The sequence below is a fragment of the Platichthys flesus genome, chromosome 6, assembly GCF_949316205.1.
Source record: "Platichthys flesus chromosome 6, fPlaFle2.1, whole genome shotgun sequence".
In the NCBI taxonomy this organism is placed as follows: Eukaryota; Metazoa; Chordata; class Actinopteri; order Pleuronectiformes; family Pleuronectidae; genus Platichthys; species Platichthys flesus.
The window spans coordinates 1,508,148-1,524,192 of NC_084950.1; the positions used below are offsets into that span (position 1 = coordinate 1,508,148).

The 16,045-nt window shown below is 45.0% G+C and overlaps 1 protein-coding gene across 2 annotated transcripts in view; it reads left to right on the forward strand.

Moving 5' to 3' along the window:
- The window catches only part of zfpm1 (zinc finger protein, FOG family member 1), a 72,936-nt gene that overhangs the window by 29,513 nt on the left and 27,378 nt on the right, over positions 1 to 16,045 (forward strand). For both annotated transcript variants that reach the window (XM_062389066.1, XM_062389065.1), the window contains exons 2-3: positions 4,181 to 4,327; positions 8,917 to 9,051. In XM_062389066.1, coding sequence (XP_062245050.1) covers positions 4,181 to 4,327; positions 8,917 to 9,051 — 282 coding nt within the window. The remainder of the gene's footprint in view (positions 1 to 4,180; positions 4,328 to 8,916; positions 9,052 to 16,045) is intronic.

The window sequence follows — 16,045 nt, forward strand, 5'->3', positions numbered from 1 at the left end:
TTCATCAGCTCCACAATTCAATCATTTCCTCCATTTTCTATATTACTGCACACGTCTTCTCTCCATCAGTACAGACATGAATCTGGACTTTTCACTACACCGTGTTGACCCCCCCCTCACTGAGCTCCATCTTCTGCTTTTAAATCATCAAGTAATTCAGTAAATAAATGATCAGGACCATGAACAAACATCAGTGGGATTGTTTGTTCTCCAGATCCTTTTAAAGTGAAGCTGTGACTCCATGAGCTTCAGAACGATGCAGCCTCCTGACCCCCCCGCCCCCCCCCCCCCCGACTGACCCCCATCATCTGGATATGAAGCAGGATAAGTCACGAATAGGTTCTCAGAAATCAATGGAGCTCGTCAGCAGCTCGGATCCCAAAAGGCCGAGCAGAAGAAAGCTGATTTTTATTGAAGCTGAATATAATGGATCGATATCAGGGTCTGTGTGGATGGTTCCTCCCGTCGGGTGGGGGTGGAGGGGGGGAGCATGGAGCTGTGATAAGAGCCCATGCAGCGTTGGGGTGGGGGGGGATGTTGGTTAAAGTGAAAAGTTGATTTAAAGTATTTCCTCAGTGGGTAATTCTCTCCACTCTGATCAATAAGTGGCTCCTCTCCAGGGGGCGGCTCTGTGTCACCTACCCCCCCCGCCACTCTCTCTCCCCCGTTCTTTCTCTCTAAATATCCTCTTTTTATGTTTCTCTTCTCAAGTCTGTGATTGTCTGATACAAGTACTCCTCTCCCCCCCCCCCCCCCCCCGCCCGTCTTCCCTTGCTTTCAGGTCTTGTGTTTTTTCTTCCTCGGTGCGGCGGCGGGTTATTAGCGTGAGAGTGGCGCGGCCTGCGTGTGTTTAATCAGGTTGTTGAGCACGCAGGTTTGATGTGTGTTGTCTCTGTGTTTAATCAGCTCGCTGCTCGCTGCAGGTTTGATGTGGACAGAGAGTTAATAAAGCAGTATCTCTGGAGCCTTCATCACACGCAGCACTTTGTTCTGCCTCTTCTTCTTCACCTCCGAGACGCTGCAGCTCCGACAGCTCATGAGTTTCACTGCTCGTCTTCAGGGGACGGATCACACTCGTCCTTCATCGGTCCACTGACTCGTGGGACGTTGAGACACGTGAGTGGGACACGTCACGTCCTGCTCTTCAGTTTGATCTCATGGGCTCCTGTTGTATTGATTCACATTATTTGAAAACGTCAGATTTTCCTGAACAGCCCAAGAAAACCAACAAATCCTCACAAGCATGATTAAATAATCCAAATAACAATTCATCGATTATTACTATCAACAATTTATTTCTGCTGATATAAAAAGAATCAGTTAGTTTCTATCAATTTATCCATTTAGTAATTTATGTTCTCTGGTTATTGTTTCTCAAAAGTTGGTGTGTTTTATTAATTCAAGAGTCTTGACATCATTTAACGAATAAGAAAAAAGATTTCCTATTAATTTAAATCACATTAACTACCTTTTTAAATAAATTAAAAGCATTTGAAATGTTAAATCAGAAATGAAACTGAAGATGCCACCATTGATTTTTTAAACTCCACATGTCCATTTAAGTGTCCATTTTTTTATTTTTTTTTATTTATCAGTAAAATAGTCAGAATCTTAAATACTTTATTGATCCTCAGGGGAAATTGATTGTTGTTTCCAACAAATATAGAAATGTACACAGACAAGAAGAGTAATATATAGAAACTAAAAATATGTGAAAACATGTGCATTTTGCGCATTGTACTACTATATATATATATATATATATATATAGTATTACAGTATTATAATACAGTATAAAAAACAGGTAAGATGTTATTGCAGATACATTTTAATAAACGATGATGTAAATATATTTACGAGGCAGGAACAACTTCCTGTGTCGAGGACGATTGATGGAGAATTCATCATTAGCTGCAGCTTTATTTAGAGTTTCCATCTTGATTGGATTTCTCTGTATTTGTGTTTGTTAAACCTTCTCAGTCTTTACTCCTCACAGCTTCTGTATTTATCGAGATTCTCATTTTGACCTAGAATCGTTTCTGTCGTTGCTTTGAGCTCGAGCTCTCGTGAAGGAGCAGTTTATTCTGGACACATTTTTTTCATAACCTCGAGTTCTTCAGTGTCCAGGAACTGATGCAAAGCGTTTCCTGAATTTCATTTCCACTGGTGCTGCTGGATAAGTGTCAACCTACTTCATGTCCTTCCTGCAGAGATACAGATGTGGGCTGGGCCTGCTTCTATTCCTCCATCTCTCCAATAACTCCATCCCATTTTTTCCCTGTGGATATCATCCTGTAACAATTAATAAGGCTTTCACTTTTAAACTGGGAAATGAAGCAGAATGTGTTTCACTTATCACCGGGGTCCTCTCCTCCCGGCCGGGCGTCCGAGGCCGGACGGGGGAGAGGGAGCGTTTCTCTCTCCGGATTAAAGACGACGGAAAGTCGGCCTGAAACTTTTTCCGCACAATTAGACGTCTGAGAGCAGTGATGCAGTGATTGATTCATTAAACCAGAGCCGTAATGAGGAGAGAAGTCATAATTCAAACTCACATTTTAAACAGGAAAAATAATTGGAATTTTATACCGAGAAGTCCCTTTGTACAATTATGATTAAAGGAAAATTAATTGTATGAAAATGTCCTTATAGATACTGAAAATTAGATCTAGCAAAGCTCATAGACCTAATTCTAAAAATATTGTGTTCAGGATCGATCTTCTCTTTTCCGTCTCCTCTACTCGTATTTTTTTTTTTTTCTGTCTTTATGAAAGTCCAAATCTAGCTGTGTTCATTTTATCTGAAATTAGAGTGAACCATGCAGGCGTGGAAGTTGAAATTAGCCTAAAGATGTTTCATTTACAAAGACAGAAACACTTTCTCAGTCGCCAATTGTTTCCCAGCATTATCTCTGCTTGCTTTTAATTGCTTTGGAAGTGAAATTAACAGAATTAGAAAAATTGCCTCTCCCTTCTTCTACAAGCTTCTTTATTCACGGGTATTGTTGTGTGCTTTGTATAGATTATAGACTCCTTTTGTTCCAGTATTGTAAATATATACGCCCCTAGTCACGGCTTTAGCTCTGAAACAACCCCCCCCCCCCCCCCTCCCTGTGCGTTCCTTCAACACAACTAATGGAAATTAATTCACAACCTGTCTGGATGGAGGGAGAGACGGTGGGAAATGAAATCTCTGTGTTCATTTCAGTGAATCCACAACAAGGCGTCCCTCCCTCCCCGACTCTCCAGGACACCATCCTCGTCCTCGGCAGCTCGTTAACCGTTTCCTCCTCACTCCACCGCCCCCCCGCTAATCCTCTTAAAGGAAATGGTTACCTTGAGTTAATAATTCTCCGGTGGCGTCCTCCTCTCGGGGGGGAAGCGTGTCATCTGCTGCAGACGAGCATAATGGAGGCAGCGAGGCTTGAAACACTAATAACTGGGACTCCTTTAGACACAGAGGCCAGAGACATGTGGCGCTGTACGTTCTGTTAATGCACCGTGCTACAGCCTGAGTGTTATTAACGAGCCAATTTAAAAAGAAAAGTCACATTAAATTCATATTAACTGACTCCATTTTTCCGTGGATGTAATCTTCAAACGGGCTGAAATAGATCAAAAGTAGTTATAATTACTGTGGTCAGCAGGGATTAGGAAACTGTAATTGATACGGATCAGCCCTGCGCTAATCACTCTCTTAGCTACATTTTTAGGTATACTGTAATTTGGCTTTAAGGTCCCCCTTGGCTTCTTGCTATTAATCTTCTGGATTAGATTGTTCAGCATGTCCAATTCTGAAAACCTTGTATTTTTTTTTTGAATTAGTTCATTTAGAAAAAGGAGGATCCGTGTGTTCAGGGTGTTTTTCCTGTCTCCAGCCTCAGAGCTGCTCACACGCAGAGGAACTTTGTTTTTCCTCCTCTGTGTTTGGACTCAAGGCCTCAAAGGAAAGATAATTAAACTCACATCCTGCAGACGTCTGCTCTAATATTATTATGTGAACCTTATTATTCCCTGTGGAGCTTTTCTTATTTTTATTATGCTCATTATTTCTGAGTGTTTGGTGCTGTGATATGAAATTCTGTTCACCTCATCTCAGTTTTCTTGATCTTGTTTTGGAGTCTCGGCTCCTCGTGGGACTCAGGTGCTCACGCTCCCTCCTCTTCCTCCTCTTCCTCCTGCAGGTTCTCTCGGGGATCTCGACGCTGGCGAGGAGAACGCTCTGGACAGCCACAGCCTATCAGGAGAAGAGGGCGGAGTCTCGGACCCAGACGATTCACTGGAGGGCGACAGCTCCAGCCCCCCGGCGTACACACCGCTGTACAACGAAGGTGAGGAGGAACATTCATAACTAACATTAATGCATGGTGTGTTCAGTCACTTTAATAATCTCCAGATCTGACTGGAGACAAATCGTCGGTTTGAAAACTCACATCAGCCTCCTCCAATCAAAACGCCACCCATGCAGTTTCCTGGCAGTTATTGGTGGTTAGCAGCAGATCTATCTCCGTCTACCTGTTATCAGTCAGCCGAGGGTTAACGTCACCCGGAGACAAAGAGGAGAAGCAAACACACAAACACACACCATGAGGCTTCTGTTTGTATCACAACTTTATCTCTATTGTGTCTAAACCAATAAGAAGAAGGAAAAAAAAAAGAATTCACAAGGTTCAATCTTGGTTCCAGTGGATCTGCCCCTTCATGCACCTCTTATCCCCCCCGCCCCCCACCCCCTCCCCCCTCCACTGTGTGATAGCAGAGTTTTCAGTCATATTCTTTTGACTTATTCAAGATTTCACTAGCTGTGTTTTTTTAATCTCAAAAATTCCTGCTCTTGTGAAATTTTGGGGCTGGAAGTGATAAGCGTCTGTTGGTTGGCTTGGTTTGATAAACCCATGGAAATTCTGTCAGGTGCTAATCGAGACGAGATTATAGATAAGCTAGAGGTGTGTGTGTGTGTGTCTGTGTGTGGAGGCGGGAGTGTTTGTGTGTGTATGTGAGGTGAGGTGGGGGGGGGTTAGGTGTGTATTAGATTGTATAAGAAGAAGAAGAAGATGGGAGAAGTCAGGCAGACAGCACACGTGAGCAGAGTCGTCTGTCGATGGCAAACTCACTTTCTCTTTGTCTCTTTTATATGGACAAGTGTGTGTGTATGATTATATTTATACACACACACACACACACACACGTCCCCACTGCACTGTTGATTTACTCCCCTCTCTCTCTCTTCTGGGGTTCCTCGGTTGCCCAGTGCTGCCATTATCAGTTCCCTGTAAATCAGCCATGTTTGACGAACCTGCTCTTTCAACCTGGGATCAATACCAGGTCTTTATCTGGCCAACACTGGCTAATAAAGGCAAGGCCTCTTATCCACCATCTGGAAGAGAGACACACACACACACACACACACTAACACACACACACACACACTGGCGATAACCGCCCTGATAACTTAAGCAAGAAAAACACAGCACCAAGCACTGTGTTCTCTCTATCACTCCCCCTCCTCAGCCACTACATTAATGAACACACACACACACACACACCTACCGACACACAACTTTACTGAGGAAGACTTGAACATCTGCTCCCCCCTCTCTTCTCAGAATCGCAGCGACTCACCAAAACGAGCGAAGTTCCTTTTTTCTCTCGTTACGTGACGATCTCACTTCATCACAGGAAACTGATAAAATCCACTTCTTGGCTCATCGCTCGGTCGCGTCACCTCAGTTTGAACTCTCTAATTGTTGAGTTTCCATTTTTTTTCGTGTTTGATTTACGTGTTTTCACCACAATGTGATCGGCAGTGAAACAGGAAAAAGTGAGTGATGCACAAACGGAAGCCGGAGGCCGCGACCTCTCCGGGTTTCGTTATGAAGGACAGTTCTAATCGTTAAAATGATTTAATTAAAGTTCATTTTAAAAGGAAAACAAACAGATATTAGAAAGATTCAGCTTCTCCCAGGTGGGTTTGTTGGAATCCCACAGATCAGATTCTACAACACAGACAAATAAAGAACTTTGAATAAATGCTAATTGAACACATTTTCCACGTTATGATTTGGGTTTAAACTGATAATAACCTCACACTAAGACACACACACACACACACACACATGCAGGGGACAAAAGTGAGACTAATTTACTGATCTCTATCTCTTGAAATATAAAAACAAAAACCAGCAGCTTGAGATCAAACTGGATTTCACTGGAACCATCGTGGGTTTGTCCTCCAGGACATTCGGACGCCAAAGAAGTGTTCGTCATGTTTATAACAAAAATGTGAATATTTAAAATGTTTCCAGATATTAGATCCCGACTTCATCTGCGTTTGCTTTCTGTTGAGTTAAGTCTGATAAACTGACCTCGCCTGACCTCATAAAGAAACACACAAAGAACCTGTGTGTGTGTAGAGGGGGGGGGGGGGGGGGGGCATTATTAATATTATGTCTTAATGGAGACAATAATATAATATACAATATTAATGTTTAAAAAATTTGAAGTATTTATTCCGCCAAAAAAAACGTTTTCAATTTCCATTCCTTTAATTAAAGTTGAATTCTAACAGATAATAATGATGATGATGATGAGATGATAAACTGATGAAATCTCACACTGACATATATCACGAATGCTAAAGTCCTGTTTCACACCATCAGCAGCAAATCTAATGGGATTGAACTGGTCCCCTCAGACCTGAGCACTGACTCAGTGTGTGTCTGTGGCTGAATGGATCAGTGTGGACACACAGAGACTGGGACCAGTTCAAGCTCCTCAGGTTCCTCCAGTTCCCTCTCACCTGCGACACCACGTTAGACCAACAGGTCTGTGAAGACTGATCCCTGATCTGCTAACGTCAGGGAGCCGATGTGTGAGGGGGGGGGGGGGGGGCTCTAGAAGTTGGGAGGCGATATTGTCGGGTGACTTTGCCCTGCAGGTGTGACAGAGGAAGTTCAGCTTATCAGATTGATGGAGACTGTCTTGCGATGGGGGTGGGGGGGTGGTGGGGGGGTGCTGGCTGGTAGAAAAGTGTCTGTCGACTCCTCCTGATACCTGCCTCCCTGTCTGAGATGATATGGGAGATAATATTGATAATATTAAACGCAATAACTGTGTCTCCAGCTCCCCCCCCCCCCCCCCTCGCTCCAGCCCCTGCAGGATAAAATCAATGTGCCATTCAATGTGATTTATAGCTGAAAATAATGGCACTGTTTAGGCGGAGGCGGGGGCGGGGGGGGGGGGGGGGGGGGGGGGGAGAGAGGTGTGTGTTTAAATGTGTGTGTGTGAAGTGGGGGGGGGCCTGCTTACTTAAGACTGTGTACATTCATGTTGCCACGTATGAGTATTTACGTGTGCATGAGGTTGAAAGGTGGATGTGACATGAAGATGGATTGTGTGTGTCTGTGTGTGTGTGTGTGTGTGTGTGTTGATTTATTTGACAAAGCTGATCCCATCTCACAACTGTTGCATTAAAAGGACGGGGTGTGTCTGCGTCACGTGCTCACAGGGCGTTTATGGCCTCTATCGATCGGGAGCTATCGCTGTTTACCGGAGTGGGAATGCAAGAGTAAACATGGTCTTTGTGCAGACGGCTGGGGGGGGGGGGGCAGATCCAGAGAGGAGGGGCGAAGAGGAGGAGGAAGAAGAGGAGGAGGAGGAGGAGGAGAAGGGCAGAAGTTATGAGAAGGACGAGGATTGAGACAAAGGACAGAGCGAGTCAGGAAGTGGAGGAAGTGATTTTTAAATCCAGAGTTACACTGACGTCACTTTAATAAAAACCTGGAGCAGATAATGTAATAATAGAAACGCACACGTCCTCCAAAGACCAACAATTCAATTCCTGCATTTTAGTTTTTCAGCAACATTCACTCATTGTTTTCTGAGAAATTGATGTGAATCTCAGAATGTTGAAGAAAGTGAAAACCCCCTGATCTGGATCCACATGGTTTCTTCTGGGGGGGGGGGGGTAACCCTGACCTTCGACCTCCGACCTCCTCCTGACCTGGACTTTGCTGCTTCACACATGTCGTCACATGACTGATCACGAAGGTCACCAGTATTAGAAGAGTTTGATTCGGCAACACAGAGATCATTTTTTTAATGTGTTGGACAACGGTGAGATGTTTGTGATCCACTGTGACCTTTGCCCTCCTGAGGATGAGGAGGATGATGAAGAGCAGAGAGAGAGAGAGAGAGAGATGCTCACCTCAGATAACCAGACAAGCTGTGATGTAACTATTCATCTGATCTAACTAATCAACAGTCCTGCTAATAGAGAGGATGAACTGATACCAGGGAGGAGGCAAAGGTCAGGGTTCACACACACACACAGACACACACAGACACACACACACACACACACACACAAACACACACAGGTCCACGTGCAGAACAACGACGTGTCTGATCAGCGAGCAGGAGTCTGTGTAATCAGCTTGATCAGTGGCAGTGATATCACCGCTGATTAGAAGAACACAGGCAGCCTCCGTGTCTGCTGGAGGTGACAGGAGGAGGAGGTGGAGGAGGTGGAGGAGTAGGAGGAGGAGGACAGGAGAGGGAGGGATTGTGGGTAATAGATGAAGAGAGAATAAAAAGAGAAATAGGTGGAAACACAATAAACAAAGGAGGAGGTGAAGGTGCAGAAAGTGAAGAAGTGGTTTGTGTCGACTCTTTGATTTTGGAGGTTCAGCAAAATCAAAGAGTGGATCTGGTGTGTGTGTGTGTGGGGGGGGTTGTGTTACACAGCTCAGGGAGTCATTTCACCGCTGCTTTGATCAGTAGACAGGAACAGCCACTACCCAGACACGCACACACACACACAGACACACACACACACACCTTTGTCCCTGGAGAAAGCCGATCGGACATTTTGAGCCTTGGAGTCAACAACATGTTTGAATCTGTTGTCTTGTGTCTCTAGAGCCAAAGACGCAGGAGTCACGAGGAGGCACCAACAATGAGGACGAGGACGGGGACGAGCGGGGACGGAGACACAGCGGTGGGGAGGAGGAAGAGGAGGGGGAGGATGAAGAGGAGGCACCGTGGAGGGGTCCAGGTCAGTGCGCTCTCAGGGTTAAAGAGCCCGACTCGATTCTGGAGTTCACTCACGTGGTCAAATTGAGATGAACCAATGGCAGCTGTCCCCATATGCACTGATGTACAGGTGGTACTGGTTGAGCTGGTGGGACACTGGGTGTATGTCAGTGCAAGAACAGTCAGTGGACGCCGGTTCCTCAGCTTTGGAGAAGTTCTAGTCTGGACTTGTGTGTGGCTGGAGGCGTCCAGTTGTCCTGTTTGCACGAACCTCCACAGAATATCTATCTTCAAATATTGTCTTTCCAAGTTGGCGTCTTCTATGTGTGTGTCTGTTGAGAAACAGCATCAACACACCCGTCTGCTGTGAAGCCTCCAGAGAACCTGCTGCTGTGTTCACTCACTCCGACTCTCTGCAGCTTCGAGTCGGGAGCTGCAGGAGGATCTCTGGAGAAGGTCCGGAGCCTCTGGAGATTACCCAGAGTTCAGTGCATGTCTGACAGCATTGGTTTGTCTGTGTGTGTCTTGGAGATGTTTCTTGTGAGCATCTTCCAGGACCAGTTGTGTTGCTGTACCGCTCATCTGTAAGAGATGTGAATATGACACACACACACAAACACACACACACACACGGACTCGGAGAGAGAGAGGTATAAGCGCAGATAACAAGTAAATCGCCATAATTTTATTATTTGTTTCCTCTCTTATCGAGCTCTGTGTGGTTGTTTATTTCTCTGTGTGTGTTGTCTTCAATGAGTTAAACAATGCACACAGATTACCGCTCTGTCGCACATGAGTTCCTTTTCAAGCTGCGCACGTTTTATGTACGTCTCTGCACGGGTGTCTACACAGCCTCGTGTGTGTGTTTGTGTGTGTGAGTGTGTGTGTGTGTGTGTTTTAATTCCTGTGCTGGGGAAGGGAGGATGTGTTCATTATCGTCCCGTCCCAGCCTCGTCCCTTTAACAGTAATTGGAGCGATATTAATTGCTGCGCGGTGGCTGGTTGATGGTGGCACTGTGATGCGCTCTGATAGGGCCTCCCTCCCTCCCTCCCTTCCTTCCTCTCCTCCTCACAAACTAACTGCCGGGTGAGTGAGGCAGGGGAATGGATGAGAGGGGGAGGCAGGCGGGGGGGCAGGGGGGAGAGAGAGTAAGGGAGAGAGATAGCCCCTCTATCAGCTCCGGAGCAGGCGCTGTCTTTATCAGGAGCACGATTGGCAAAAAGGAAACTTTGACCGGTCTGAATTTTTCTCTTATCGTCAAGCCTCCCCTCCCTCCCTCCCTTCCTCCCTCCCTCCCTCCATCCATCCACCTTCTCCTCCTCTGGTCTCTCCATCACCACTAACAACCCCGTTAACAGCCCTCCTCTCCACCCTCCACACATCTCTCCCTCTTTTTCTCCATCTTGTCATTGTTTCCCGTCTCTTCTTCTCCTTTGTGCTGCGGCTGATGAGCTCTTGTTCTTACCGAGTGTTCGTTGTGTATCGCACACTTTCCCATAAACACACAAGAGGAAGAGGTTGTGGCTGGTGTTGGAAATAAACAGGGGCATGTTTTTATCTGTGGGGAGTTTTGGCATTCCACTCGTTTCTCACTGGTTTTAGACGCTCGGGCTCCGGGGACCTGAAGTTTGAAGCTTTTTAATCTGGTGATGTTTTTCAGTTTGGCCCCTGCGAGGCCTCTGGGGCCCGTAGAGCGGCTAGTGTCACTCTCACCTGGATGCAGATCACCTGGTTTGTCTCACAGGATGTTCATTTGTTGTTTCACGACCTTCCACACTTCATCATCATATATCAATGATCATATATAACAGATTGTTTTACACTGTACTTCACATGTCCTCTGTTGCTCTGTGTAAAGAGCACGCACCAGAAACAACAGCAGAATATACCAGTTATACCAGTTGCTCTATGTTGAGTTCACACTATATACATTTGCAAGTTATACAGCTAAATATAGCATCACTGCACCACATGACACTGGTAACATTAACTCGACCACAGCGTTGTTCTCTGGTCTCTGACCGATCGCTGGTGTAAACTTTATCGCTGCCTACTGGCCTGGCTGGCTTGTTGGAGCTCGGGGGGGGGGGGGGGGGGGGGTAACAGAAGTGAAGTGAAGGCCTTATTTTATTTAGGTTAATGTTTTTACTTCCAGCTCCTGTGATGTTGGATTGAATCCGTTATTTAAACCTCTTTGTCGTCTGAGTCACAGTCGAGAGCGGAAGATTAAACCTTTTCTCATCAGAACATTTCTGTGGAGATAATAACACAAACCCACGGGTGACAGGAAATATTGATGATCAGTTTCCAGATGTGAAGATTTGCTTCTTATTTCAGTTTTGTTAAGGTTGATGTGGCGGGTGAGCTGTCAATCAAATGTTGAGCCAAGTCCTAATGAGAGAGACAAGAGATTAATGACTTTATTAAATTATTATTTACATCCTTCATTGACAGCCGATCTAAACTTAAAAATACGGAAGAATCTTCTTTGTAGAAATTATGACCTGTGGCCATTATTTTTATTATCAGTCATCTAATTTTTTTTTATTGCATTGAATATTGGAAAATACAAATTTCAATGTCTAGGAGCTTTGTTTGATTTTTTAATTGTTTGATTGGTTTGTTTTTATTAGTTACGACAATGAAAAGTATAAAATGATCACGACCTGAAAACAAAACCGTCACCAAATCTTTTTTTTTATCAATTTTCAATTACCTATTATCAAATTCTTTGTTTTACCATCATGTTTCCACAGAGTCTCATGTAATACATATATTTATTCACTATGAATTAATCATTTTATTTTATTTGTTAGTTTTATTGTAGTCTAAAAACTCACGTTCCTCACTATGAAGGTTTTTTTAATTTTCTGCTCACAGTTTGTTTTCTAACCTCTTGATAAAAATCTTGAAGTAACTTATTTAATGTTTCCTTGTCTCGGTCTCGTTCTGATATGAACATGAAACAGAGAAAACAACAGCAGACGAGTTGAGTTCCTCCTCGTTTTGTTCCTGCTCACAGATAAAAACATTCATTACTGGACACAGAGTGTTTCAATCCTCACGTAATGAGCTGTTTTTATGTCAATCTGAATGAATCCTCCTCTCTGATGATAGTCGGGCTGATTCTTCTTGTTGTGCTCCACCAATTTCTGCCAACGGAGTCGATTGATGTGGAAAAACATTGGAAAATAAAAGGACAATAAGCTTTTGAATGTCTCCGGCGTCTGCGGTCTGGTAGTTGGTGTTGAGACGAGGACACGTCGGGGGGGAGCGTCGGGGGGGAGCGTGTCCTCGGTCACTTTGACGAGGCGGCGGCGGTGGAACGGCGTTGAGGAGAAGTCTAGGTGGGAGCTCGCTCCTATCAGGGATGGAGAGATATGCTAAAGCCGCCTTTTTAATCTTCAGTGTGTCCATACTGCATGATATGCAAAATAAATTATGAGCAGGAGGAGGAGGGGGAGGGGGAGGGGGAGGGGGGGAGAAATATCTTCTGAATGACCTTGCGAGCTGGAGGGTTCAATATTTTCTCTCTTGCTGCTTTAAATTCTTGATATGCAAAACGGGTGTCACAGTAATCCCTTGTCATTCCGGCTGGCGGTCGCCACACATTCTCTCCTTTCACTGCTGCGTACAGAGGGAGAGAGGACGTGCCACTGAGCGGCGACGTGGTTTAAATCCCAGGAAACGTAGAAAATAACCCAAACCTCCAGCAGATAATGAAAATGAATGCAAAGGAAAAACGCGTCAAATCAAAAAGACGAGTCGTGAGTTCAGACACGACGGCTCCAGAACGAGAAGCCACATTATTTCTGATGGCCCCCTGGTGGCCGGCCTCTGTACAGGTCATAAACCCTGCGTCCTCCATGTTAGCAGAGGGGACATTGATCAAAGAAAATAGTCAAAGCAAACGTTAATTAAATGTTTTTCCAGGACAGCTTCTGCCATTTCATCTCATTCTTATCAAGCTGATGTTTGTTAAGTGGAGTTTGGTTTTAATTGGATTGGGGAGGCGTCGTCCATCTTGTTTCACTCTCTGGTTTTATCTCACGTGGACGAAGTGAAGCGGGTTCGTCTGATTCTTAACAGGCACGTTATGCAAATGTGACTCCGCCCACATCTGGCTGTCCTCAACCTCAATAAACGAGCCTGTCAGCAGCATCACATGCTACAGTGGGACTCAATGCTCCAGTGTGTTTCTGCACACACACACTCACAGGGGCAATAATAACTGCCATCGTTACCACAGCCAGTAAAATGCTTTTTACAGGTGTTTGAAATAACCCTGTTGGGGAGGATAACCAGTGTGGAACGCTGGGTAGGCAGGAAAACATCCAGCGAGCCTCAGGGCTTCATGAGGGGTGGGACTGGTGTGACTGGTCCCATAGAGGAACCACTTCCCCATGCATGTCACACACTGAAAAACACACAGCGGGATGGAATCACGTTTTATAGTGTTTAATAGCTCTGGTGTTAACGTAATAGATTATTTGTCAAGTAAAAATACCAAATGTTCTTTTGTCACGGTGTCTCAGCTGCTGGGATTTACTGCTTCTCTTTGTCTGGGACGATAAAACCAGTTGAATTAAGAAAAAAGCCAATTGAAGACGTCAGCTGGGACTGTGGGAATCTGTGACGTTCAGTTTCCATAGTGTTCTGCCAATTTCAAGACCGACCGATTCAGAGTCCTGGAAAATAAGCAGCAGATTTATCAATAATACAAACGAATGGTTCACTGGTGTCAGTGGAACAGATTATACCATCTTTAGCTAAATGGTCACGACTCAGTCAACAGAAGAAGAATGTCAAGGAAAACAACAAAACCTCAGTTTCATGAAACGATTATTGATGGAAAAACATTTCAGGAGTTAAAGTGAGTCGCTCTCAACTGGAGCCTGAAGGTTCTGGACGTGGGAGAAGGGACACAGAGGAGGAGAAGCTGAGGAGGGAGGAGGACCAGGAGGACTGGTTTGGAATAAAGAGGAATATTGAGTTTAGCGTGCAGAGATAACTAATGAAGGGTGAGAGAGGGGCGGATGTTTAAGGATCATCGAGAGCGAGGGATGAGGGGTGAGAGATTTGAAGAGGTGTAATTCAGATAGTGAAATTAGAGGTGGCTGAGGTTAAGAGATGGAGAGATGAGGGAGATGTGAAATGAAGAAATGACAGCTCAGAGTGAAGTCGCTGAGAGAATCACGGGTTTGAGTTTGATCTATAAAATGTTTTAACAAATCGTTTCTGTTAAAAGATCATTTTAATTTATTACAAATTGATTTTGTTTGTTTCCTTTTTTATAATGAACATCTAATGAAAGAGACATTTAATTAACTTAAATATCTTGAACTAGTGAATGGATGATTGTGATATTTTGGAATCGCACCTTGGTCCCAAGAAGATGAACTGAATTCATATTTTGATCACCTGATATATTATATATAATGTTTGTGCCTAATTACTTTAATTAATCAATGAGGAAATATAAAATAATCCATTTTATTTCTCTTTCCTGCTCAAACTAATAATTATAACTAAATATATGTGGTAAATCTGAAAGTTACCACACAAATACAAAGAGTCTTCTCCAGAGGATGAGATGATGGAGTGAGGCGGTGAGGCAGTGACGTGGTGTCAGGTCCAGATGTGGTGGAGCAGAAGATCAACATCAGGATGACTCAGTTTATTATGATCCCAGCTTCAGTGTTACAGTGACTTGCTCCTCGATCGTCCACACACCTCCACGTCCGGTCCTCTCTCTCCCCGGCTGCCTGCCTCCATATCTCCAGCCGGCAGACGCCTCCTCTTCAGAACCCGGGTTTCCCTGCAAGCAGCCTGTCACTTCCATCCGTCAATCAAAATGCTTCAGGCTATCTGATTGGTCCTCACGTGTCCCGAGGGCTCGTCTTGTCAGTTCGGTCTGAGAAGGAGCCGGTGGGAACTTGTGGGAAAGTTCAGTGGAGGACGAAGCGTCTCCTCGGTTCAGGTCACTGTTGGTTTGTGGCTTCGTTATCCAGACGGCTGAATTAACACAGCTACTGGTGTTACCTCTTACAATTGACTGATTAATCATTAAGTCTATTAATTGGTCTGTTTGTTTCATTTGTTTTTCATGAACCTTCAGTTGTGCGTCAGTGTGACGAGTTCTAACATGAAGATGTGTGTGTGCAGTGAGAGGTTGTAATTTACTGCAGGTGCCTGGAGCACTTGAAGGCATCATGGCTTCTGCCGCCTCTCCTGATCTACAGCTCAAATTCTGAGTGACACCCACCGTCTGTCACCCGTGTCCTCTCGTCTTCTGACTCCTCTCTCCAGCCCGTCGGGGATGTGTCACCCTCCTCCATCCCTCCTCCATCCCTCCCTCCATCCCTCTCTCATCCCTCTCTCCATCCCCGGTGATTGATAGACGCGAGGCCTTAATCTAAAGGAACACTTCTCCGTGCTGTCCGGCTGCTATCAGCCCAGCAGCTCCCATCCACCCAGTGGAGTCCGAGGATGGCCTGGTGCTGGTGCTGGTGTTTGTGGTGGGACGGTGGGATGCTGATTACCAGCCCATCAGATTCCTGGCCTCCCTCTGCAGCCCCCCCAACCTCTCACACAGAAATCCACATGTGCACTCAACTTGTCTCTGCACACATCCAACCATCTCCCATACCGATAGAAGCCCTCGGTGGTGGAGAGTGATAACACTGCAGTGGTCTGTGCTCCTCCCCCCCCCCCCCCCCCCAGCTGAGTGGAACAGTCCTCCTGTGCCTGTTTAATATTATTCTCATGTTATATTGATGAAATAAAACTGTGACCACGCTGTAAAAGAGAAAAGGTTTATTCATTAAACACATTTCAACAACAAGCTCATTCAAAGCTTCACATGAGTTCCTCCAGGTTCAGGGATCAGGTCAGATCAGAGTCGTGGATCAGAATGAAAAACACTGAAACCTTCTCAGTTTCTGTTCTGGTTCTTCTTCCCTCAGCTGCCGTCATTAACCGAACATGTTCCGTTGAGATGCTGCTGTGTTTCTCT